The sequence below is a fragment of the Lates calcarifer genome, linkage group LG16_LG22, assembly GCF_001640805.2.
Source record: "Lates calcarifer isolate ASB-BC8 linkage group LG16_LG22, TLL_Latcal_v3, whole genome shotgun sequence".
Lineage (NCBI taxonomy): Eukaryota > Metazoa > Chordata > Actinopteri > Centropomidae > Lates > Lates calcarifer.
The window spans coordinates 7,011,084-7,036,564 of record NC_066848.1 but is presented as its reverse complement, the minus strand read 5'-3'; the positions used below and the strand labels follow the sequence as shown (position 1 = coordinate 7,036,564).

The window sequence follows — 25,481 nt, the reverse complement described above, 5'->3', positions numbered from 1 at the left end:
GTGTGTTACAACATCACATACAACATCGGGTTAAAAAGATGACATGAGGGCGATCTCTGCCCTCCCATACTTACAATGAAATGGCTGTAGTCCCTAAATTATTAACTCGAGGCACGCGAAGACTGCATGGGTGCTGCTTATATATATATATATATATATATATATATATATATATATATATATATATATATATATATATATATATATATATATGAAACTTAAAGAAAACATTTCCCCCCAATTTTATAAAACTTATAGTTTCTGTGTGCAAATAAATATTCTGATTAACTGAGAGAAGTGGAGAAAGTATTCAGACCCTAAAGTAAAAGTGTCATCATGGAAATACTCCATTAGCAAAATAGAAGAATTTCATTGAAAATGGATCGTAAATAAGAGAGTGTGAAGTATTATCAGCAAAATTCAAATAATCAAAGGTAAGAGCGCAGAAAACCTCGGATAAGCAACCACTAACGACTGTACTGTAAGTCCAATATTCACTTTTTGCGATGAACAGAATCACATCAGTAAAGTTGTGGGCTGGAAAACCAAAACAATGAGCTGTGAGATGATAAAACTCTGCCCTAGAGCTAAGAGGATCTGCAGAGTCAGGTGATGCTAATTCACCATGAGCAGCACATTTAAATGATCCAGTATTAATATAGAAATCTTAATTAGTGCAGCTGTAAGTAGAAGCTAATTAATCTGCCTGATAGAGAGCATGATTAGTTATCACAGTGACAAGCACAGGAAATGATGACTGTGTTGTTAACAGCATGTAACTGAAAGTATTGAGTATTATTATTGATCCAAGTCTCAAATCTCAGCTGTGGTAAAAGTTTTAGGTGGACATGCCCACCGCAGACAAGAACACTGCAGTACCACTGACAACCGCCAGGTGCTGTTTCTGATCGAAACAACGTTCAAAACACAGCAGCAGCATTTCTGTCGAATTACAGGTAGTTTTTGCTCATGTCATTACAATCTCAGGTGGTGAAATCTCTGCCAATGAACGTGTTAGCAGTGTGTTTGAAAAGTATTGCTCCAATAATCCGATCTATTAACAAACACGTGCATTGTTTTCCTCTGTGTGTACAGGGCATACAGCCGGTTCCAGTGAATGGCTGCGGGTTAGAAAGGTGACCGGGTCCAATTTAGGTGAGTGCATAACTTTAAATATGAACTCTTGATGCTGGAAACAGAGGTGCGTGGTGTGTCGCTTGCTCGGTTGATGTCTGTGTGGTTTGCTTGGTGGATTGAGCCACATGCTGCTGATGGGGCTAGGTGGCCGCGTGCTGGATAACCTGACAACCTGTTGGATCAACATGCTCTTGGTGTGTGTGTGTGTGTGTGTTTTGCGTTTTGCTGATTGTCAGGGTGGGGTAGCTGTGGAAAACTGTTCAGTGATATATGCGATGGATAAGGCAGGCAGTTCAAAGTTTCTTTAGGTCAGGGCTAGAGAATGGCGTCACCTGTCCTGGGATTCATTAGATATGTGACAGCGCAGTCATGGGCCACTGCAGGGCCTAGTGATCAAACATCACGTGTACCGGGCTTCTATAGGAATGCTCATTGCACTGCATATTGAAAACTGTGCATAGAGGGCCTGAGTGACCTCACTCTAACTTGTGGCAGGTGTTTACTTTGTGAGGCCTGAGCTTGTCCTTCCTTTTTTTCTTTTATTTTTATTTTTTTTTAACTGTTTTACATAAGTAATTTTGATTTGTAACAGAGGTAATAGCACATGTTTACATAATAAGAAGAATGCTGGCTGAATTCCATTTAGCTGGTTCTGTTATTGTGCATGCTGGGTCACTGTCACACTGTCATGGCTTACTGGGACACTTGAATAGGACAGAGCCACCGTTAATGTTATTAGTAACACCTGTGCTTTCTGTTCCATGTCTCTGGAGATCAGAGGGGATGGATGGCTGTACTAAAATTCACTGACCTCTAAAAACTGGGTTCTTCGTTTTACACAGGGCTGTATCTCTAAGGGGCTCATTTGTGAACTCTGCAGTGAGTTGTAATTTTTGGTGTTGTCATATCATTATTCTATCCCACTATCCCTGTCAGGACGTTTGTGCAGAATATAATCTCTTTTGTGCTGAAGACCAGCAATACATAAACACATTTTATTCTGTCTGTTGCATTAATGAAACCAGTGAGTCCCAGAGTTTCATTTGTGTTTAAGTTGTTTTTTCTTTCAGCATCAAACTGTGCCTCCTGTCTCACAGGGCAGGCCTGTACCAGCCATAATCATTATTTAGTCCATGAGGTCAAGCTGAGGCAATGCTCTTATTTGTCATTGCAGGTTGGTATTATGTAAAGCAGTGGTTCAATACCACCATCTTGTGGATGAAAATGGTCAGGTACTGGCTGACAAAAAAAAGAGAGGAGGAGATGTTGTAGCTACAATGGTTTTTCTTTTCCCTTTTTAAAATGATGTTTTTCCCCTCCAAGAGTAGCAGAAGGTGGTCTTTGTTCTGTTGCTTTTAGCCAGGGAAGTAGTATGGCTCCAGGGAAAGCAATGTCAGTCTATCTGTCAATCCACCTCAGTTGTAACCACAGCTGTTCAATGAACTGCCATGAAATATTTTTGAAGAAATTCACAGTCCCTTGAGAATGACTTGGAATTACTTTGATTCCCTGAATTAAGTTTGTGATTAGCCAACACACTAAAATGGTGAATATGGTAAACATTATATTAAACAACAGCATGTGGACATTTAGTGAGAGATTTAGCCAGATAATACACGTATATGGTTACAGGAGGTGTATTTTAGATGTATGTAGTATTACAGTATGTGGTGCTGCGCTGCTGACAGACCATGATAGTCACAATGCTGTGGCCTGACTCTCTGCCCTCCCTGGTTGCTTTCCTACATTCAAATGATGTAAATGTGCTGACTGCGGGTATTCCTACAGGTGCGTCAATCAAAATGCTGCTAATGTGGCTAGTTGGAAGGATTTCAAGACTTTTTTTTTAATAAGGGCTAATCAAAATCAAGCTCTGATGATGCTGTCATGGTGGCTTAGACAACTTATTTTGAAAAATGTAATCAATTCCCTGTGGCTCCTCAAGATAAAAAGCTTTCCAAAAATCTGTATAGTCATAAGAAAACTGACTAACTTGCTGTTGTACAGATTTATTTTGAAGCAGCATCACATTGCAAACAATGGTTCACCATTTCGACTTAAATGCAACATACCCTCAAGATCCCACTACAATGTCAGCAGAGCAAAGCAAACATTTCTCTTTAAAAGCAAACAAAAAAACTCTACCAAACCATATCCAGCAACAAAAAATACCCATGATGTTAATGTTGTAAAGAGCAGAGATACAGTATTTACAGAACACAGGATTAAAAGCAGACTACTGTACAACTCTTTGCTACATTTACATTCTCACAGATAGGCTTAAATTTCCAGAGAAAAATAAATACAGATCTGATTTCTATTACACAACCTTTTGCATGTCTTAACCCTATTAAAATAATTTTGTAATCATAAAAATCTTAAACAGAATATATACATACATTTGATGCAGGTGTGTTTATTACAACACACACATGCCATTTTGCATTCTCTTACACTTGGACATCTTTCGCTCTGAGCCACACATTTGGTCTCTCTTAACATGCGTGTTTTTATACTGACAATGCATTTCTACTGCGTTTCTTATTTGAACTTGTTTACTGGGTTTCCGATGAGCTCCGGGCATTGCTCTTCGCCTTTTGCAATCCTGTCGCACTTTCGGAACAGGTCATAGTTGATCTTGTCGGTTATGACGCTGTCCTGCTTGTACTGCGGGTGCTTTGCGACAAACTCCCTCATCCACTTGGCCATGGTCATCAGGTCACCTGTTTCACATCAGCAAAAAGAGTTATGGTCAGACTTGAAGCTGCATGAGAAGAAAATCTGTTTTTGTTTTATGAGAACATTAAGTTTTGTCGCTTGATGCTTGATTTACCTGAGGCACGTTTCTTGATGAGCTTCAGATAATTCAAAATGGTGCATCTGGTGTCCACATCAACTTCCATGTTTTCCAGATAGCAGTTAAGGATTGGGATAAGCCCCTGAAAAACCCCCTCCTGGTGATGTAAAAAGAAGAAAACAGCAGTAATTGTTAGATGGCTTACAACAAGATGAGGAGTCTGCAGGAATACTAGCAGCTCTGTGAGGCTGTACTCAGGCACAGCTGGGATTTGAGATGAATACTCTCAAGGAATTCATGCAATGCCGACATAACTGGAACAACAGGACAACCTCCCTTGAACCTCCTGTGTTCAAGGTGGTGGACATCTCTGTGCTGGAAATACCCCCCACCACCACCACCACCACCACCACTAGCTGTTGAGATTTCAGTCTGGACCAAAGCGCTGGACCTCACAACTGAGCCACACTGCTAGCAAGGCTAAAAAGTCAAAAGTCTTCAAGTAAAAAGCATCAATCACCTTTCCATTGATGATGGTGTCGATGCTCATCAGAGTGTACTCCTCATTAGCACCATCAGTCTCCAAGCCATTCTGAGCCGAAGGGGTACCATCAAGGACCGGGTTGCAGCCTTTTGATGGACGAAACAAATCTATCAGCTACTCCTGATGCATTCACCATGAGCATCAAACTTAAATTTCACTTTTTGTTTTACCCACCTTTGAAGATGTCCTTTCGGAAATAAAACATGCCCTCCTGGACTGCATTTCTCATCTGTGCGACCTTCATGTTTTCATCAACCTAATGAAAGACAAGTGTTTCCTGTATCAGAACACTGAATATAAAGACTCAAGTACATATTAACGACCCAAATGTCCTACTTCAGCAGTTAAATTTCTCTTCATAAAATCAGTAGAACTGTGAGGCTGCTCTTACCTTTGACAAAGGGATTAGGAAGTCCAGCTTGTAGGACAAGATCACTCTGGTGAGCAGGACAACAAAGACCACATATGCAGCATTTTCAAAGTCAGTTAGCTGCACCTGAGAAACAACGCAAAAATAGAAATTTGTTCTGTTCTGTATTTTATTTATCATGTCACTGAATATGAATCAAGATCACAACAAATGCAATTAAGTGATAGTGCAGTTGCTGATTACCTCCATGGGGCGGAACTCAACTCTCCAGCCAATGTCGGAGTTTGGAGGTGGAGGTTTAAACCTCATTGTCTGCCAGTTGGTCGACTGGAGGTTCTGCAAGACGTGTATCAAGTGTGAATAAACGGTCAGGTACGCTGAAGTCAAACCTATATGGCTATCTTTCTTCTAAGAAATTGTTTAAGAGATGCCAGAAAAGTCACCTCAAAGTGATCAGCCTCATTTTCATCATCCAAATGTATTCTCTCCTTGAAGACATAGATTGGATCTCGGATGAAGAGGTGTGCAATGTGTTGGGCCAGCAGCTTGTCAATTCCTATAAACAGAGAGCTCATTATTCATTTTGTTATTGTGAAAGCTTTCCATTCATTTCACTCATCCCTACTGATGACAGCATTGATGTTTTTAGATCAGTTTCTCCAATTTCCCAGATGACAGTACCTGCGCTGAGCAGCTGCTCGTAGACCTCTTTGTCTATCGTCAGATCAATGTCATTGTACTTCTCACCACAGCTAGACAGGTAGCTGTCAATGGAATCATATCTTGACTTGAAGATCCTGTATTTGTTGTTTTTCAAAGGCTGCAAGGGAAAGTCATTTTTCAAGCATTAACCAACAAAACCTAGCGCTTAAACAACAACAGCAGCATTTCCTCAATTGGACAAAAGTGGAAAATCACTCTGGCTTTTCAACTCCACCTCCTCACCTTCAGCCCGCGTTCCTCCTGTGTTCTGTCATCCACCGAGGCAGAAATAACTCCCCAGCGACAATCAATATCTGACACATAGCCTCTGTAGAAAGGTGAGGCTGCACTCAATGCCATCTTTAAAGAGCAAAAAACATGATGAAGTGTAAGAAGCGTTTAATGAAATCAAGTGTAGTCAGTCTGTTTTTTTACCTTAACCTTTTTATACATAAAAAACTTGCATGCTACTGGAAAATATTGCCAAGTTCTACATAGTTATAGTCCTGCTGAAAAACAGGTCAGGTAAATAATCATAATATATGACAAGAAGCACATGCTTTATTTATCTACTCACCACAATGGGGCAGAAAGTTGCTAGTTGGTCATAAAGGTACCTTGCCTCATCAATGCTGCAAGCCTGGAATGTTACCTACAACAACACAATAAAAAGGAGGCTGAAGTACATTTATAAATCACTTATTGAGATTGTGCAGCTACAGTGGCAAAAAACTCTAAACAGTCCAGGTTACATCATACTTACATCAACTTCACCACTAAAAACAAAAAGATCGTTCAAGGCAACAAAGCCGCTGGGACGCCATGTTGGTTCGTCAGTTTGTTCAGTACCTGCAGACAGCAGTTGCCCATGCCAAAGCCCATGGCGTCCATGTAGATATGATCAGGCAGAGCCGCTCTCGCTGCCTCACCGTCGTCCTCAAGAAACTCCTCCACAAATGGAAATGGAGTACACTTGTCTTTGAAGACTGAAACATAGAAAGGAATGTGGTCTTATTTATTCCATTCAGACCAAAAGGCACATGAAATAAGACTATATAATAGTAGTTTGTAATACTGTTTGTATCTCTCTCTTACTTGGCACATTAATCGCAACTTTCTCTCCTCTTCTGTGACGTATGTTTCTGGTAAGGGCGCTGAAAAAACAAATCCATGTACACGCACAAATGTAGATTTTATTAAAAAAAACAATAAGTGTAAAAAAGGATGAAAGGATGAAACGTTATTGTCGAAATCTACCTGCATCTACAGTAAAAATCAGCCTAAAAGAAAACAATCTTTCACAACAGCAAACTACAAACTAGTATGCAGTTGTGTTACAGGATCCTTAATAATTTACTTATTTTAAAGTAGTTTTTGCTGCAATATAATAGTAGACCATCTAATTTAAAATCATACCAGTGAGATGACCACATGTGCATGCTGTCTTGAAGTTGCAATCATGATGACCTACCTGAATCTTGGGTGTCTGTTGATGGCTTCATCTGGGAAGAACAGTGACTTTGATGCTCCCTTCTCAACAGGAGTCGGCCGGTGCTCTGGTTTGGTGAAACCTGGGCAACCTAACCTAAACAAAGGAGCAGCACATATAGAACTATTATAGGGCTGCCACTAATGATTAGTTTTATTACTCTGTTTACTTTTTTAATTACTTAAGTAATTGTTTTATCTTGAGAAATAATAATAACTTTACTGCAAGACTTATCTTCTTATCTCCACTAACAATTATTAAAGAGGGTTCAACACTTTCTCAGTATACCTTGGAAATGAGGTGATGGTGCAGAGGGTTTCGTTCTGGTTCAGGACAGATGAGGCCTCTCGTCGTCTCTTCCCCATGTTGCCCTCGACGGTGTTGAACTCTGACATTGTCCCGCCGTACGGCTGCCCTGGAGTTCCCTCAATCATGTAGCTGCCATATTCTGGTCTCCAGAGCGTGGGGTGACTGCAGAAATATAAAAAGCATTGCGAAAACGTGTCACTTTTATAGGTCAGAAGGAAAGCAGGCCATTAAGAAAAGGCCCTGGACTCAGTATCGCAATGACCTTTCTGATTGAACAAACTGACCGCTCTCCCTTTATCGTATGTCAGCTATAATCTTGGCGGGGCAAGTGAACTCAACGTATTTGTGCTTCAGAGCGTGCTCTGTGGTGTGTGCGACAGAGGGGCAGTAATGAGGAATGCATCGGCTCTACTATTCCCACTGCCACTGGTATTTCCCCTGGGTGAAGTTGGCTCCACAGATTTAGACTGACGTCATGGGCAGCGAGCAAGCATAACACTCACGAGCTTGTACAAACACATTCACACTGCCTGCAGAGAATTCCTCATTTTTTAAAAGGTATGTTACCACAGTTAAGGCATGCAAATGTTTTCCTGCAGCTCACTATAGGTCAAAGTAAATTCAGACTGTAACATATCCTCTGCAGAGGATAAGGATAAGAATCACATCTGCCACACTTGACTTAATGATTGACTGTGAGTGTGAGGAAAAGGCCTCTCTGCTCTGGTAAGACAAGAATGTAACCCTCTGAACTGAATACCAACATCTGAAGAAACACACTGCTCATCACATCAATACTAATCAGTGGCAGCCTTATGATGTGAAGGACCTCCTCAGCAGCAGGAACTAACAGTATTCAGGACCGACTAGTTTCATTTCTTTGAAAACCTGTCACCACCTGGAAACTGACACTTTCCTTCAGGCTTGATGGAACCTGAGGGGATCGGTTTCAAACTGAAGAATCCTAGTGTAACTTGTAGAGACATACTCTGGGTGACTCAGAGCTTTAGTTGCTCTTACTGCTGCACAAAGCAGTGAGTAGAGGGTCTTCATATGTATTTAAATGGATGGGAAACTGCAAATTTGTATTTATGATAAATTGACATTTCTGAAAATTCACTTAACTTAGGCAAAAAGAAAAATATTAACATACGGCAGCGCATTACCTTTGCTGGCGAGGGATCAGTGACAAAAACTTTTAAGTACTGGCTGTTTATAAAGACCTCAGCATTGTGTTGAAAGGGATCGCACTTGTGTGTATTGTGCTTCATGCATGGCAGTAAAAGCAGACAGTACAAGTATCACATGTAATATGAGTAATGAATGGTGACTTTGAAAGTCAAATAGGCAGTCAGCGGTAAACAGGCAAATTCATGTGTGTTTGACCAGAGAGCAGTGTTGTCTGCCTCTCTACACCACCAGCTCCCAACACTTTTTACTACTACTTACTACTAAAAATGAAGCACTATCTACTTGTGACCCCTAATCACAGGTTCTCAGAAATCAGAGTGGGGAGTTCAACCAAGGACTGAATTTTTCATTCAGACTGTTTCACTGGAAGGGTTTTTTTTTTTTTAGATGGCTGAGGAGGCAAATGCAAACACTGCAATAATGAATATATTTTTGTGTGTGTTATTTTTTTTCTCACTGTTTCTGAATATGTGCCTCCTAAGATTTACCTTGTGATCCCATAGGGGAAACCACTGCCTCACACAGTATCAGATTAAGGACCTTGCACACTGATACCGCTTTTTAAAGTTTTTGTAACTCATTAGAGGTCTATTCACAATTGAGTGGAGCTAACTACGCCAAGGTTATTTGTCTTTGTGCAGGTGTCACAGTTGAAGTTAGTCACTAATGAACCTATAACAGAAACCAGGTGTGTGGATAAAAATATTTAGCCAATATCGATCATGTAGTGTCAGTTTTGCCTGTGCATTTGGCAACAACAACCTTTATCTTGGCAGCTATGGTATGTGAGGAACTACAAATCTCATGATGCATTTACAGCAACTGTGTTTGTCCTCAGCTGCTACTATTCATGTTTGCATTTTTCTATCAGGGAAACGTCCGTCTGACAGGTGGCCTTATGAGGCAAAATAAAATACTTGAGTGGTTGTGTTGTGGCTCTACAGATAATGACACAAATACTTATGAAAGTGTGAGTGTGGTGAATGTTTATCTAACTGTTTTGCAGAGTCTAGTCTTGCCTCTACTTTTTATGATGTATGATATGTTAGGCTTAGGTTTAATTTAACTGGGGTTAGTCTAAATTACTGCCAACCAGTCAAAACACAAAACAATTCATTCAACTTACAGTGGTACGGTCGCTACTGTTGGTATTCAAGGTGTGGTATTTACTTAAATGCCATTTAGATTATGAACTTAAGTGTTGCTATTTCTGTGTTCCAGCTGAGTGGCTTCCAAACAATGACTTAACCCATTTATGTCTTCCAAAAAAAAAATGTTTCTGGAGGGAGAAAGGAAACAAAGTTGTAGCCATAAGGCAAATGTAAACATAATTATTTGATGCTTTAAAAAGACACAGTATAAAGACACCTACAAGTTTTACCATCTGTAATATATTAAGCTGAATGTTCAGACAGGTGCTGTGGAGAGCTTACTTACTTGGGGTTTATATTTTCACCCTGGTCTTGGAGTGTGTCCAAAACATCTCCACCGTTCAGCACAAGTCGAACCTTCTCATCCTTGTCATCCAGTTCCACCAACATGTACTCAACCTAAAGGCAAATAATCGAAAACAAACAAACAGACACAAGAGACAAACACAGTCAAACGCGGCATTACAGCCACTGCGTTATTTAAATTCAACATACGGTTCTGGCTTCTAAACCAGGTTTTCAGTCAGTGCTAGACTACAGCACAAAGCCGACGTTTTCAAGATCAGACTGGGACGCCATCACATCAATTCCAATTCATCAGTCATGTTTCCTTGACTTTGACTCCACTACCCTGTAAATCCCCTGTCTGAAAGAGGGATTAATCTATAACAACAGCATTCCACATTGTTCGAAATCAAAACACTTTGTTCATGCTGTAGCACACCGAAGTTTTGTGGACTGGTGGCGGGCAAAAACTAGAAATGCAAACTTGTGTGAAGTTCTGAAATGAAGAAAAGGCCACAATAGGCAGCAGCCCAGCCCGACAAATAGCCTAAGGGGTATTGTTTAGGAGGCTTTATGTCAAATCTTTACGCAACAGGGAGTGTCTTCAGCAGACATTTACTTGCCTGGTAATACTCAGTATGCACATTTCTAAGAAGCTGTTGGATAACTACTATTAACAATGGTTGATAATCCTCTTCCTTTAGACTAAGACTTATTCTTGTAGAAATCTCTAGACTTGGTTTAAGAAAACAGTCTGTAAATTCAGTGTTATCCAAGTAGCTCCAGGGAGTTTGTAACCAGTAATAACGGGTTGGACCATTATCTTGTCAGTCAACTGAGATTAAGGACCGTTGTATAATGGCAAAATGTCGATGACAGCAACACTGAAAGAGTTATTTGGGTTGGATGTTGTATTTTTTCTTGCACGGAGAGCAAAAAACATTGAATCAGTTTTTATGTATCAATAAAAGACCACTGTTGCATCATGCACAACCATCATGACTGGCAGATCACAGGCATTAATAGCAGCAGGACATTTTTCCACGTGTTCACGTAGTTTAAAGAGAGAAAAACAAAACAAAAACAGAAAACAGTTTCTTACCTCATCGCCCCATTTCAGCACATCTCTCTGACGATCCTTCACCTTGTTATAGATGTTGAGAAACTGAATGATGCCGTGCTTTCTCACGTGGTCAGCATACTTCTTGCTTTCGTCCCAGTTCAGTGGAGAGCCCTGTGACAGTAAACCCATCGCACAGACAGGCTGCAAAGTGTAAACTGGAGGCTGGTGTTGTCTTTTTTTTTGGCTGGCTGCTTGCACTGAACCTGCACGCCGAGCGTTAGCTAGCTAGCTGGTCTGTCCACCACGCACGTTGCTAGCATGAAGTCTCGGTCCAACCAAACGACAGGGTCTGGATCCTCGGGGTGCTGTCAGAGAGTTCACGGCCTGAATTCAGTCTTTGGGTTGCTCTTAAGCGGCGTGCCCTGTCGGTAACCTCAGCTGGGCATCCAGGAGAAGCAGGCCCCTGTTCATCACTTGCTAATGACTGGTTAGTTCGGTAACGCACACCCCGTGGGCTGATAAAAACAAAAGAAACCCGAGGAATTAATAAGTGCGTGCTAGCCTTGATTCCGGTAACGACGGCGGACTGAGGCTGTTACCGTGTAGCTCTGAGGTGAACTGACAGCGAGGTGGACCGGTAGGTAGGTCGTTGTTGCCAAACCAATCTGCTCCAGAGAGCTGGGCTGAGTTCAACATATGAACGCCCTCCTGGCTCTGCACACGTGACGTTATCAGGAGGAGCGGAGAGCGCGGTGATGTCACCGTGACTCAGCATTCTTCGCTGCTCGGCCCCTCCTACCGACCTGTCAATCAGAGCGGGTGGTCGTGCTGCTTTCAAGTGCTGTCTGAGCATTTATGAGAGCACAGGCAGAAAAATGTTGGGAGAGAAGAAATACTAGAAGTAGAGCAGCGACGTTTGCTCCCAGCTTCCTCAAATGTCAAAGATGGCCACCGAAATCACTTCACTGCCCTGGTGCTGTTTAACTTGAAAAACTAAATCTAAAAGAGTATGCAAAAGTAGGGAGAACAGTAAGATGATTTTGTATTTTAAGAATTGTGACTTGAATATTCTTAATAGTACAACAGATTATTAGTTTTCTTCAAAAAATTCAATCTAAATTAAATTCAAGGCCAAATTATCCTCTATATGGCAGAGCAAAGATAATGTCCTCAAATAGCAAACAACAGTCCTACCACCAGTACTTCAATTAAATTTATTTAATTTTAATTTGATATAGGGCAGAGAAAACACCAAATACTCTCATTTGAGAAGCTAGAACAAAGAGTGATTGACATTTTTACAATAATAATGAATTTAAACTATTTCCCAATGCAAGTAGCAGATTTTTGTTGCATTTTCTGTCTCTTTTTCACTTAACAGTTACCACTCTTGGTGGGTCTTTATAGACAGTGCTTAAAACTGGAGAAAAGTGAGGTAAATGTATCACTGTAAGTTCTCCATGGGCTAATTAATAATACTGTTAATAGTGCATAGGACATTTAATTACTTTAGGACATAATATGTGTTGGATGTGTTTAAAAAATAAAACAAGTATTTGTTTTGCGTTCTTTTGTCACACTGATTTACTAGCAACTCCCTAACTAAAAAACAAAATTAAAAAAGGTGCTCACAAACAAAGAGTGTAAAACTGTGGTTGCTCAAAGCAGTTCTGTTTGTTTTTTCTTAGGTAATTAACACCATAAAGCTATTTACTTACCTCTTATCATGTCCAAAACAAAGCATTAAAATGACTGAGTCATGTTTACAACTAGTGGAGTAGAATGCGCCCGCTTAATCAGAAGCACTTGACTGCAAAATCATGCTAAGAAGAAATTTGATCGTAATAATGACTCAGCACTTGACTTCTCTTAGAGGTTGTGTCCATTGGGTGGATAAATCAGGTCATACTTTGATTAAAATATTGCTTGTCTCTGATTGCTGCACGAGAGTAGGCTTACATGACACCACCTTTTTCCACCTGAGCCCCAGTGAGAAAAATGAGGACAAAAACACAAATGCAGAAATCTCTCATGTCAAGCAGTCAAATGGTTGTAAACTTGTGTGTTGTGTTCAAACAGGATCATCACTCATAGTCAGAGGCTAAGCAAGGTCCTTTAACCTTGATTGTATAACTTCACAGTTAAGGCTGTAATAGCACCTCTGTCTTTATGCCAAGGCCTTGAATTTCACAAACAGTATATATCTGGATAACAGAGAAGCCTTAACAAAGTATCAAGTAGAATGTTGTACTTCACATTCGCAGTATAATGTAGATTATCAAGCACAAACATGGCTAAAGCCTCAGTTGTCATAGTCCAATTTCTTTTACATTTAGCTGAATATTAAACTAGGACGATTGTGATGACCCATCACCATATCAGCAGTGTACATCTTACATATTACGTTTCTGTAATGTGAACCTAATGGCTTGTAAAAAAAAAAAAAAAAGATTTGCGAGAGCACATTACTCTGGTGGAAATGCTTCACTCTTTGCGACCAATAAACTTGCACATCAGAGAAAACAGTACACCAAAAATTATGTATTGCATAATGTGATAGCCCTTTTATGTATTCATTTGACTCATGTTACATGCCTGAAGCTCTGTGTCTGCTCTCACTGAGTAAAGAGTTTACAGCGTAAATGAGCAGGCTGCAGCTCCTCACAGAGCTGAAATTTTTGACGTTTCATAAACACTAACCTGCTATCTCCTTGTAAATACTTAAAGTGTAATGTGTAAACACAAATGCATGCATCTCTTGGCTGGACACATTCAATATTTATGCTCTTGACACCACTGATGTAGGATTAAATACAGGAAGTCGAAATGGGAAAGAGAAAGTAGCCCTCTGAATGGCCTCACCACTTGTTCCTCCTGGTCTACAAACACTGTATTGAATACCAAGCAAATCTAGTGAATCTTTCATAGCTGTTTTCAAACCCATCAAGCCGTATACCAATATTAACTGCACCTTGGCCTTTTCAATAAAAAGAATAAAAGAAACCACCAAAAAGAGTAAATAGACATGAGTTGAGAGAAATTGAGAGAGCAAAATAATCCTTTGTTTAAATTGTTGATTTATATAGGTGAAAACAAATCTGACCCAATCTTTTAGGAAAGTTTGTCACATAAATATATCTCTTTTGAAAAGAAAAAGCATAGAAATAAATAATAAATGACCACAGCTCAGAGTAGCGTACACTTCATCTCTTTAATTTAAAGTTTAATTTAAAAACAAAGAAAGAATGAAAATACATGAGCAGTCAGGGAATTCATGAGTACTGATTCCAGGAAAGCTCAGGCTGATAACATCATTTCCAAGTCATATTTTTCTTTTTCTTTTTTACAAAATAGTTAATTATTGTCACATCGAAGCCCATTCAACCCTCATCATTCCAACATTTTCCCAACAGAATCTGATGGTGTTTGTGATGATCACACAACATAAGACACAAGACTACTGAATATTGTGTATTACATTACGCATGTAGAGAAACTGCAGTCTTACTGTGTGGTGTGTTTAAACACTAATCACAAGCACCTACTCCTGGTAGGCGATGCCAACACATATTCTAGGTCCAGCTTTCTGATGCTCATTATTCTGTTCAAGTATCTGAGAATCACAGTAGCTGTAGTCACCATAAACTGGACTGTCACAAAATCCAGTATTATTACTTCCATGTTACTGGGTAAAAAAGACAGTTATGTTACAAATTAATTTCAACACTGATTTAGTTTTTTTTTACCCTTCATATAACATTGCATTTACTACATAAAGGTATAATGAAATTATCCCAACTGAATTGGCCCCAAAAGGAAATTTCAAGATTGGCACATATTACTATGCACAGTCTCTATCATAAACATTATCTGACCTTAATGATACTAAATATACTAATTATTTAACTAAAATGTAAAGTTTCTGATTTCTCTTTGCCAGCAATTTGTTTCAAATGAATGAGATTTTTTTAATGTCACCAATTTTATAAGACTGTATTCCCAAATTTGCAGTTTTTACATTTTACAAATTTTTGCTAAAGAAAGTTGATGACCATTTAAACTGATCATCTTAGCCCCCCAAAAAAGGGACTATAGGTAGAGTTGAGAACCAAGCTTTATGCAACAGACAAGCTGGAGACCTTTAGACATGTAAACTACATCATTATTATTTAACCCTTATATACTGACTGGTGCAGATGAAACTGAACTGGCTCTGGACTCCCGTGTTTTCCGTGTAGGTATGGTGACAACACAGCATGAAATGCCGACTGTGGCCTCCGGCAATTCATCATCCTCAGTCCATTCATTGAGGTCAGGGTTGTAAACCTGAATACATTTCTTGTACTTCTTCTCACCCTCATTCCAGCCTCCGAGGAGATAGACCTTGTTGTTCAAAATGGAAATACCGGCCGTGCTCACTCCTGTGTGAAGAGGCGCGCAGTAGCTCCACTGCCCGTTGTGAGGGTTGTAAGATTCAACGGCGAGGACATCCACCCTTTCTCCACGTCCTCCCAGCTGACTGCCTCCGATGACGTAGGCTCGGTCTCCCACAGTGGCAGCACAGTGCCAGCCTCTGGGTGTGCTGAGACTGCTCTTATCCTGCCAGGTGTCGGTGGAGGGGTCATACGAGCACACGGCCCTGGAGTAGGCGTTGTTGATGTAACCTCCAGATACAAGGATCTTGCCATCGATGACGGAGCTGCCATGACAACAGCGGGGCACCTCCATTGGAGCTTTCATCTGCCACTGGTTGGATGAAGGCACATAGCACTCCACAGAGGCCTGAACACCATCAGCATTACGCCCTCCAACTGCAAACAAGAGGCCGTTGAAGGTGTTGAGGCTAAAGTGGGTGCGCCTCTGGATCATGTTGCTCAAGTGAATCCAGGTGTTGAAGCGGGGGTCATATCTAAAGAATGTCAGAGGGGACAAAGTTATTTTCTGATTCTACACAAACTAATATGACAAATGTTGACTTTGAACCAATTAGTTCTCACCTGCAGAAGTTGCTAACAGCATGTTTGGCCTGGTTCCTTGCATCATTCTGGTCCTCACCACCTGCCACATACAGGAAGCCATCCAAGACTGCCACACACTGATTAAAGCTCTTTGCTGGCATTTCTGTCAACTTATTCCACACGTTATCCGAATCTCTGTAGAGAACGTCTTTGCTGAGGGATTTCTCTGTCAAGGCAGGGCGTCCGCCAACTGTGAGTATCACCTTGAGGCCACCACGTACCTTTGTTCTGCGTGACTGGAGGATGTTCTGTTGGTATGGCAGCAGATGGTAATTCATGGCGTCAACAAGGAGACGGTGGCACTCGGAGTCTTGCATCATCCTAGGCACACTCTGGACATGATTCACCAGGTCTTGGGCAGAGATAGTGCCAAAGCGGATGTGAGTTAGGAGATCTGCTGCATACTTCAGCCTCTTCTCATCAAAGTCCAACCATTTCATGGCAATCTGGAAGGCTGTGATCTCGGAGGGGAGCTGCAGGGAGTCATCTGAGAGGAAATCACTGATCTGCTCGTAGGTGAGCTTCAGGAACTGCTCCATCTCAGAAAACTCAATGAAGTTCTCCCTCATGAACTTCTGAGCTGCCTCCTTGGTTTCTTTGAGGTCGTAGGCATCAGCGATATTGGCCACATACATGCAATTCTCCACGCTGAGCTCCTGCATGAGAAAATCACTGCACATCTTCACTAAGGTGCCAATCTGTAGCAGTATGGCCGCGGCGATAGTGCTGCCGATGCTGTACAGGGACAGGGTCAGCTTTCCAGAGTATGCGTACGTAATTGCAGTGGCGAGGCCCACCGGTGAGATGTCGCTCAGGTCGATCTTTTGGAGGGTCGAATCCTTCTTCAAGATGTTCCGAATGTACTCGCTGCATGAAGCCATGACAACCTTGTGGACGTCAAATGACTTTGACTTGGTGGCAACTGTTAGATCACAGAGGAAGCTTTCGTGTCTCATGTTGCTCAAACCCTCCAGGAGGTTTGGGGCATACACAGAATCAGTAACTTCAGTTGAAATGCAGCTGAAGCCGTTCCCTCCCTCTAATAGAGTGTTTAACCCATTGATCTTGTTGATGGGGCTGTCCTCAACCATTATGGTCATTTCATTTATGTCTCCTTTATTCTTTTTGGTCGCCTTGTTCTTTTTGGGTGCCATGGCTGTAGCAGCAGAACACAGCCCAGACCTTCTGAAAATATAAGTACAACATGTCAGGCTTTGAAAAGGGTATTACAACTAGATGATACACAGAAATCAAAGACATATTGTATCAGCCAGCCAGATGAAGCTGCATGCTACAGGCAAATCATGACAGATGATTATTCTGGCAAAGAACTGGGTTACATTTAGTTTGGTCTACTCATCAAATTATTAGTAATTTGACTGAAAAGAGGAGTTGAGGGTGTACCACATTCACAAGACTGAACTACATTAAAATAGTCTATATTGCTGAAAAGTTTCCAATTATTTCATGTCTTTTGTAGTGCTTTTCCAAAAACTAAGCAATAATATCAAGTCATTGTACATTTAACTTGTTGGATCTAAGGAGAAATGTTCTCTTACATTTTGGAGTTAGTGGAATTTATTGACACCTATGAAAACATGTGTGCTACCAGGTGATGTGTGAGTGAGTGCGTCAACATGCCCCTCTTTGCATCTGTCACAATTTATCAGCATGTCCAGGAATAGCAACGCTGGATGGCTCTCCCATGACGTTCCTTTTATAGACTTTGAGACATGAGCAGCAGGCCTCATGTCCTCTGACTTCTAAGTTCAGCTTTGAGCAAACATCAATTTTTGTCCCCTTTCTTTATTCTATTGTTTGTTTCAGGCTTGCCTTGGATAAGTCGGCAATTAATACCATTTAAAAGACAAAAACGTCTCACAAAAAGCCACTCCTCACATTATTTACCCACAAGGCAAACTTGAAGCTGACTACCACCATAGCTGCATGTAAAAGCTAAATTTTACCAAAAGGTCAACAGCTCCAGGCAACTTATTAGCCTCTTGATCCCCAATAAGTGGGGAAAGAGCACATTTTCCATTCTAAAATGACTGACAAAAGCTGAAGCATTAATTGCACGGCATTGCCTTTTTAATTGTTAAAATTGCTAACAGTTAAAGCATGGGAGAGCTCCACTTACCTGAGAAATGAAGTTGAGGCTGGTGAAGAAGGAACTTGTGCCTCCAGTTACTGGAGCAGGAGAGAGAGACCAACAGTTACCCCTGCTGAAAGAGACATGCAGTTAACTCCTCCTCTAAGGCAGTGAGTGCCAATCAAGTATTGTGCAATGCATGTGGTAGAGGGCAGGGACCACGCACCCCCAACATATAGTGTCCAACAATAGTCTCCAATCAGTTGATGTCAACATACTGTGGGGGCTCACCCTATATCCTCAATGGGACGTCATATTCAGGGTTTCATCTGGCCTTAGACTCTTTAGAAAAATAAATTAGTGTGAGTGTATTCCTAAGTGTTGCATCATGATTTGGATATTTTAATTGTACAAAACTCCTCCTGATAAATCCTTCTCAAATAAAAATAAAGTTACTTTTACCCCTCCAGTACCAGCACATTTAATGATGTTATGTGTGCAGCTTTCTATGAAGAGCACATATAGTAGTCTGTGGGGACATAAGAAAGGTGAATGCAGTAGTTTGAGGAAGTGCAAGAGAATACATGCCATCTAGGTCCAGCTCATATTTTTATTTTATTTTCTGACAAGGTGTACAAATCTATGAAAAACATTCTTTTTTGTTTTTAAGGCCTCTCCTGCCATTAGAAAAAAATCATTTAGCCATCCACAACTGTTTTCAAATATTGATTGTTGCTGCTGGTTTTGAAGGATGGGAAATATTTCATTTATTAGCCCCATATGTCCATTCAAGAGGCCAGTAGCTCTTGATAAACCGCAGAAGAGTAGTATTTTCATTGATATTTAATCTTGTTCTGTATGGCATCATTATCCTGAGTATTTATCATGTTCTCATATCAAAGTGTTTACTCTGAGTGGTTACATCATATCTAAACCATTACACACCACATAATTTCTGTCGCTGGTTCCGCCCATTATAATAGTGTCATCAACGGGCGCGCGCTGCCCGGTGTGTGTAGACGGTCGCACGTGAATCACCGAGATGGCCAGCAGCTCTGATGTGGTGAAGAAAGTCACGCGGTTCAAACTTAAGCTCACAGACACAGCAGACTCTGCTACGGTAGATACAATGACTATGTTTTTATACGCGCAGCCTTTGGGATGTTGATTGTTTGCAACATATTTCCCCGTTTATTAGGATTTTCCGGTCCATATATAATCACACAACCACTTATTGCTTCAAAAATACCGGTGCTGCTTCCGAAGTTGTCACGTTTTTCCAGCTGCATACTCTGTTTTATTGCACAAATGCCACCATCTTTCATTCATGGCTTTGTTGTGGTTTTATAGTAACAAATAAAACGCTACTGGCAGTCAACGTTCATTCATTAGTCTCCAACCACCTGCTCTTACATTGGACACTATGGAAAAGTGAATTGCCTTATGATTAACTGACCGTCTGCTCTCTACAGGGTGTACGATTTTTCTGCTTCTTTTCGTGGACAGAAGCTGATTGAGTTCTGTTTCAGTCATTGACATGTGCGCTGCTGCAGCCACTCAGCACTGGAGGCACTTAAACTGTGGGGGTCAGGCTGTTTAAAGTGGGAGGTGCTTTGCTGCTAAAATTGTCAGCTCCTCCAGTTGTTCAACTTATGTCTGCTGTCTATCATCCATGGAGGCTGTGACGCAGTGCAGGCCTGTTCAAGTCGATTTTGCTCGGAGGTGTATTTATATAAACTGACCAATATGCAGGTCTTCAGATTTCATTATAATGAAATGAAAGTTAAATACACCACCTGAAAACTTTGAACTCAGTTGTATACTTCGATTTTATTTGTCAGCAGTAGCGTTGACCATTTATAGTTCACAGTAAAAGGAGCAGCCTAAGTGGGTGTGTGAGGCTCCCATACATAGCTTCTGCTCTGAATGCACGATCAGCAACTGTGGTGATCCAAAACCAGGACTGCCATATTTGGCTTGTCAGGTTTTCTTCAATTTAGTTCACATTTTAGCAGCTTTATGTCTTAAATGTGTGTGTGAAATCCACATACAAACACACACTAGATCTTTGCCCAAATACTTTTTGAAATGCTAGTAAAAGCATTTAAAACATAACCAGAAGGATTTAAATGTTGATTATTCTCTTTCTAGGTTCTAAAAATCTTGCAAAAACTCAAGGATCTGGATATCACAGTAGACATTCTTGCTGTGAGTGTCAGTTGCAAAGGATTTTCTGTTGATATACTTTCATATGCATTTTTGGATTCATTAAATTTTCACTGGCTGCACTAACTACTGTCTACGTGTAGGAAACTGGAATTGGCAAAACAGTTAACTCCCTGCGCAGGCATGAACAGGCTGGAGAATTTGCCAAGTCACTAGTTAGAGGTTGGAAGAAGCTGGTCCCTAAGGAGTGCATGAGGTGAAGTGTATTTTAATGTATTGTACAATCCAACTGACTGTGCTTAAGTTTTGTTTCTAACATCTTAAATCTAATATTTAATTTGCCCTTGATGTAGCTGCGCAGATGATAGGGAGACTATGTGTGTTAAGGACAAACTGGATGAGCAAAACTGTCCAAATGCTGGAAGTTTGACAGAGGATTTGAACAATAATCGTCTGACATCTCGCAGGAAGAGTCAGGATTCTTCAGATGAGGCTGTCTTCAAAACAAGGAGTAGGGAGGCTGATTTAGAGAAACACCGGTGTGAAGAACTGAAAGGAAAAAAGAATGACAATCAAGAAAAAAGCTACCAAGTAAACTGGAATATCTTTCAGAGTGACGTCTTGGAAAAGAAAATTGAGGAGGATAAAATAGATGATTCATTTGTTTCCAAGAAGAAGAAAAATGATCAGAGTGACAGAAAATCAGGAGACAGTGATATTTTGCTTGGAAACAAGAGATCCAGGGAGAAATTGAAAAGCAACTGTGAAAGTGGAAGATTTGTGTCAGAAAAAGAGTCAATCAAGAAATCAAAGCCATCAAAAGAATCCTCGAAGGAAAGCAAGGAATTTTTTTCTTATGAGTCCGGCGACAAATACCCAAAAATGTTAAAACTGGCCAATACCAAAGATGCTGGGTCTCCAGGAAAGTTGTGGAACTCAGAGGCCCAAAAGGGGAAAAGGAAAAAAACAAGTAAAGAAAGGCATGAAGGTCTTAAACATAAAGAAGAGTCTGAAAATGAGGGACATTCAAAGCACAAAAACAAAAAGGCCAAAATAACGCACAAAGACCAGGAAACTGATGGTGACCAAGAGAAGCCTTCCATGTCTTTTGAATCGTACTTGAACTATGACGTGAATGTTTTCAAGAGAAAAGAACGATGTGGAGTGAAGAAACCTGCCAAAGAAATCAAGACTGCAGTTAAAGCAGAAGAAGCAAAGGATTCTGGCATGAAACCTTTCAAGTCAGCTGTGATGTCTATAAATGTTAGCCCTCCAAAACAGGTATATTGACAATGATTCTAAAAGTTTTTCTTTTAGTTTGACATCACAGGTCATGACTGCTTAATATTGACTAATAATCCTTCATATTTTAGAAGTTTCAGGAGTCCGTAATGGACCTGTTGAGCATCCCTTTACCTGCTGTTCTGCCTGAATGTGACAATCTATCCAGTTTTGAGTACTTTGACAGGAAAGGTACTGCATGGGTAGCAAATACAGCTGTATTTTCATATTGGTTATTTTGGTCTTGACGCCCCTCCTTTTGTCTTAAAGTTGAGAAGGAGTCTGATTTCTGCGACGTCCCTGAGGAGTCTGCTGTCTTCACTGGTCAGCGGTTTAACAGGAAGATGCAAGTGTACTCTGGTGCCAAGACCGTCTTCCTCCCAGCCATGATGAGCTTGTACCAACAGTGTATCCGCACACTCCAGAACAATATTCACTGTGAGTAAAGCCCAAAGAGCCTTTATTTTGTGCGGCTCTGATGTCTTTCAGTTTTTATTGGGTTTATATTTAGGTGCAGGGATCTCTTCTCAGTGCTTAATGAAACTGGTGGAGTCCCGTTTGAAATCCTCGAGCCGGTGTTGGAGAGGTGCACACCGGAGCAGCTGCTACACATTGAAGAATGCAACCCAGTAAGAATGTGACATGTGAATGAATTTAGTGCAGGCGTCCACTTTGTGGCCCCTATAGTAGGTACACCTGCTGAGCACTGTAACTTTCCTGGCACTATTTTAAAATAATGAGTGGTCTGTGATATGGCACATTATCCTGTTTTAAGTTATAAACTGACAGAGGATTAAAAATCATATAGATATCTGGGCTTTTAAGATTCTCATTGTTGACATTTTGGTGCTAGAGAAAAGCTTGCAGAGAGAACATATAGTAGGCCAGTGGTATTGTGGTAGTTTACTAAATCTAAATATCTGTTGTATGTATCAGACCTTGTTTGTATGCTGCAGCTAATTCAACACAGGGTTATACTTCGAGTGTTTTCTGAATTTAAGTTATTGTTAAACATACAGCTGATTTTACAAATTAGACAGAGAACAGGACTGGTTATTACACTAACATTTAAACCAAACAGTTGCTGTTTACGTAGCTGTTTAAATCATGTGCCCAGTGCAGCTCACTTTCTGCTTTTTGAATAATCAATAATTGTTTAGTGTGTAAAATATCAGAACAAACAGTAAAAAAATGTCTGTCACAATTTCCCTAAAGCCCATGGTGACACCTTTAAATATCCTATTTTGTCCAACCAACAGCCCAAAATCCAAAGATGTGCAATGATTTAAAATGGAGAGAAGCAGAAAATCCTCAAAATTGAGAAGATGGATTCAGAGAATGTTGGGCATTTTTTGCTTTAAAAATGTGCAGATTAATTCTCTATTAATCCACCAATGAATAAATTAGTTCAGTTCTACTTTTGTAGCCATGGACACATCATGGTGTAGCTGCATCCAAGCAAAGTTCAACAAGTTGTATGATCAGTGACCTGCCTCTGCTTATCTGGCTGTTTACTGCCTGCTTGTGGCCTTCTTGTTAGCTAATCTGGCTGGTCAAGGTGTAGGCTTTATGTCTTCAGAGAAGCATTAACTACATGCTGTTTGTTTTGTAAACTGGGAGGGCAGCTTTTTTCGTCACATCTAGCGTTGGTCATCCTGCCACATCCAAAGTCATTTGCACAACATATCATGCATAGGACAGTATCTTAACCTCCTGACCTCCTGCTAGATTTGAAGAAGCTGGCTGTTACTGGTCTTAATGAGCAGGTTTACTTACAGTGGCCACTGAGTGTGAGATTAGAAAAGTTGTTGTGAAAGTTTGAGTGCACAGGTGTGTTTTCCACCAGCCTTGTAACTGTTTGTTCCCACAGATCTACATTGGAGTGACAGACCACCTGTGGGGGAAACACTGTCAGAGGGACTTCAGAGACTCCAGACTTCAGGAGTATGAATCATGGAAGGAGATGTACATCAGGCTGTTTGAGGAGAGGGAAAGGAAACTCCAGAGACTGACAAAAAGCATTGTTTCTGCACATTCTTTGAAACCCAAAGGTGTGTGCTGTATACTGAATGTGGCTGCTACTGAAACGTCTTTTTGTGTTGATCCATTGTGAAACAAAATCATAAACATGAAAAAGTGACTATTTTATACACATTGTCCACCATACAAAAATATTTTGTTTAGTCCTTATTACATCTTATCTGTGCACTGTGACACTTTTTTTTTAGGTCGGCAGGTGAAGATGGCATTTATTCATACTGTTGCTAAGCCACCGAGAGATGTGCGAATTCAGCAGGAAATTCATGGAACTGCTGTTCAGCAGCCTCATCAGCCCAGGTGCAGGTAGGTTTCAGCATCCTAAATAAAGAGAAATATCTACATAGATTTCATGATTAGTTTGTTATTTAGATTTTTATGAATTTGTTCACATTAACACATTACTTTCAGCTAAGCTGTTTTCCTAATTATAAAGTTCATGAATAAACTGAAGATTTTGAGATTGTAAAGACTGCTGTTCATGTGTTTACCTTGCTCCGCTCCTCTTCCACATAAAAACTCTTAACCACAAAGTGATTGCTTCACAGCAGCAGATTAGCAGGGTCATAACCTGTTGGAGACCCGTGTGATAACAGTGGGTGAAATGCTTTTTGGGTGAGCTTAGCCAAACACAGGAATTGGAGCAATGTGCTGGATAAACTGGTTTTATTCTGGTTAGAGACGGCCTTGGGTCCTTTGTTGTCAACTGTTGCAACGTGGGATGTTATGCTCACTAACTGTTCCGTAACACTGATATTTGGAGGTGGATGGAGACTAATTTTTATGTGTGTCATTTTTGTTTTGTAAGTAATAACTTCTGTTTATCGAATTAAGCTCTGTGCTATTATTTCATAAATTTCCAGTGTCAAGGCTCAGGACAACAGATTGAGGCCGAGCTGTAACGAGCCCGGCAGCTCCAGTTCAGGGGGAAGCAATGCACAAGACCCCCGCAAAAAAACAAGTGAGCTAAATTTGCTGCAACTTTCCAAACTCATCCAACTGGTCTGTTCAGATAAGTCTGTTTTGGTTTCCTTTTTCCTCCAGTCATTGTTTTGTCAAAGGTCAGATTGAAAACCAGAAATGCAGATTTAACTTGTGTAATTCTGATTTATATTTTATTTTACTTAGTGTTTTAAATGTTTTTTTGGTGTTGTTGTTTTTGTTCTCACAGGAATTGCTCCAATGATGGCAAAGTCCTTAAAGGCATTTAGAAAACGATTTGAACGCAGATGAATGCTCCTATATGATTTTTCTATTTCCACTGTGAGGATGTGGGGAAAGTGCACTCTATCATTCATTAACTTTGGACAGCACCAGGCCTGTGTTCACCTTAGATTTTTCTGTGTCTTTGTCTTAATATACAGGCAATTGCCATGTTTTTTTTCTCTGTAACCGTGAATTGTCTTCACCAAATATAAATAAATGGACAATGAAGTCAGCAAATTCACTTGATTTTGATATTTTCTTTCAATCTGTTTGAGCTTTAACAGGGCCAGTTGTAGGTTATTTAATGGGATGTGGCTCCCTCTAGAGGAAACAGGGAGAAATATTCATTTCTGTATATTTACACATTTCTCCTCATTGCTGTACATAACATTTCGGATTATCTCAATAAATTTGATAAGATTAATATATTTTTGAAAACACTCCTCCCACCTCTCCTAACACTACATCAGACTAAAAGCGAACCAAAGAGCAACCATAAGTGTTATAACTGAAAGCATTTGATTCATTGCTCACAGTTACTGTGAGCTAACTGTGACCCTTCCTGTGGACCCTTCCTGTCTATTTTTGTTCCAGTGGGTATGTTCGAACAACTGTTCGAGATATTAGAGGAAAGGCTCTGAAA

At 40.4% G+C, this 25,481-nt stretch overlaps 3 protein-coding genes across 5 annotated transcripts; 1 reads left to right on the top strand and 2 right to left on the bottom strand.

Annotated features, from left to right (window-relative positions):
- The first annotated feature begins 915 nt into the window (after positions 1 to 915).
- Positions 916 to 25,075, top strand: eloal (elongin A, like). Of its 2 annotated transcripts, XM_051076471.1 has the most exons (12): positions 916 to 956; positions 1,096 to 1,155; positions 20,300 to 20,356; positions 20,458 to 20,570; positions 20,668 to 21,595; positions 21,688 to 21,787; positions 21,866 to 22,033; positions 22,127 to 22,224; positions 23,466 to 23,646; positions 23,824 to 23,938; positions 24,496 to 24,593; positions 24,804 to 25,075. In XM_051076471.1, the coding sequence occupies exons 4-12, from the start codon at positions 20,566 to 20,568 to the stop codon at positions 24,863 to 24,865; spliced, it is 1,755 nt and encodes a 584-aa protein (XP_050932428.1). In that variant the 5' UTR covers positions 916 to 956; positions 1,096 to 1,155; positions 20,300 to 20,356; positions 20,458 to 20,565; the 3' UTR covers positions 24,866 to 25,075. The 2 variants fall into 2 exon arrangements, with proteins under 2 accessions (XP_050932428.1, XP_018543741.1); XM_018688225.2 differs by lacking the exons at positions 916 to 956; positions 1,096 to 1,155 and adding an exon at positions 18,912 to 19,268.
- Positions 3,131 to 11,747, bottom strand: gclc (glutamate-cysteine ligase, catalytic subunit). The gene is made up of 16 exons (XM_018688230.2): positions 11,078 to 11,747; positions 9,977 to 10,089; positions 7,328 to 7,510; positions 7,022 to 7,135; positions 6,646 to 6,704; positions 6,400 to 6,536; positions 6,128 to 6,202; positions 5,794 to 5,910; positions 5,530 to 5,668; positions 5,292 to 5,404; positions 5,092 to 5,184; positions 4,870 to 4,974; positions 4,653 to 4,734; positions 4,455 to 4,564; positions 3,971 to 4,091; positions 3,131 to 3,860 (listed from the first exon to the last, which is right to left on the bottom strand). Exons 1-16 carry the CDS (start codon positions 11,225 to 11,227, stop codon positions 3,679 to 3,681), a joined length of 1,893 nt encoding a protein of 630 aa, XP_018543746.1. The 5' UTR covers positions 11,228 to 11,747; the 3' UTR covers positions 3,131 to 3,678.
- Positions 14,231 to 18,342, bottom strand: klhl31 (kelch-like family member 31). 2 transcript variants are annotated; one of them, XM_018688227.2, is made up of 3 exons: positions 18,197 to 18,342; positions 16,036 to 17,241; positions 14,231 to 15,947 (listed from the first exon to the last, which is right to left on the bottom strand). In XM_018688227.2, the coding sequence occupies exons 2-3, from the start codon at positions 17,208 to 17,210 to the stop codon at positions 15,215 to 15,217; spliced, it is 1,908 nt and encodes a 635-aa protein (XP_018543743.1). In that variant the 5' UTR covers positions 17,211 to 17,241; positions 18,197 to 18,342; the 3' UTR covers positions 14,231 to 15,214. The 2 variants fall into 2 exon arrangements, with proteins under 2 accessions (XP_018543743.1, XP_018543745.1); XM_018688229.2 differs by having other exon boundaries at positions 16,036 to 17,238; positions 18,197 to 18,312.
- Positions 25,076 to 25,481: the final 406 nt, after the last annotated feature.

Excerpts from the sequence above, each read along its gene's own strand:
- gclc (XM_018688230.2), bottom strand. The coding sequence starts at position 11,227 with ATGGGTTTACTGTCACAGGGCTCTCCACTGAACTGGGACGAAAGCAAG. Across the intron at positions 6,705-7,021 it reads AACAGACACCCAAGATTCAG|CGCCCTTACCAGAAACATAC; the intron begins GTAGGTCATCAT and ends TTGTTTTTTCAG. Across the intron at positions 3,861-3,970 it reads CATCAAGAAACGTGCCTCAG|GTGACCTGATGACCATGGCC; the intron begins GTAAATCAAGCA and ends GATGTGAAACAG.
- klhl31 (XM_018688227.2), bottom strand. The coding sequence starts at position 17,210 with ATGGCACCCAAAAAGAACAAGGCGACCAAAAAGAATAAAGGAGACATA. Across the intron at positions 15,948-16,035 it reads GCTGTTAGCAACTTCTGCAG|ATATGACCCCCGCTTCAACA; the intron begins GTGAGAACTAAT and ends GACATTCTTTAG.
- eloal (XM_018688225.2), top strand. The coding sequence starts at position 19,191 with ATGGCCAGCAGCTCTGATGTGGTGAAGAAAGTCACGCGGTTCAAACTT. Across the intron at positions 22,225-23,465 it reads ACATTGAAGAATGCAACCCA|ATCTACATTGGAGTGACAGA; the intron begins GTAAGAATGTGA and ends TTGTTCCCACAG. Across the intron at positions 23,939-24,495 it reads CCTCATCAGCCCAGGTGCAG|TGTCAAGGCTCAGGACAACA; the intron begins GTAGGTTTCAGC and ends ATAAATTTCCAG.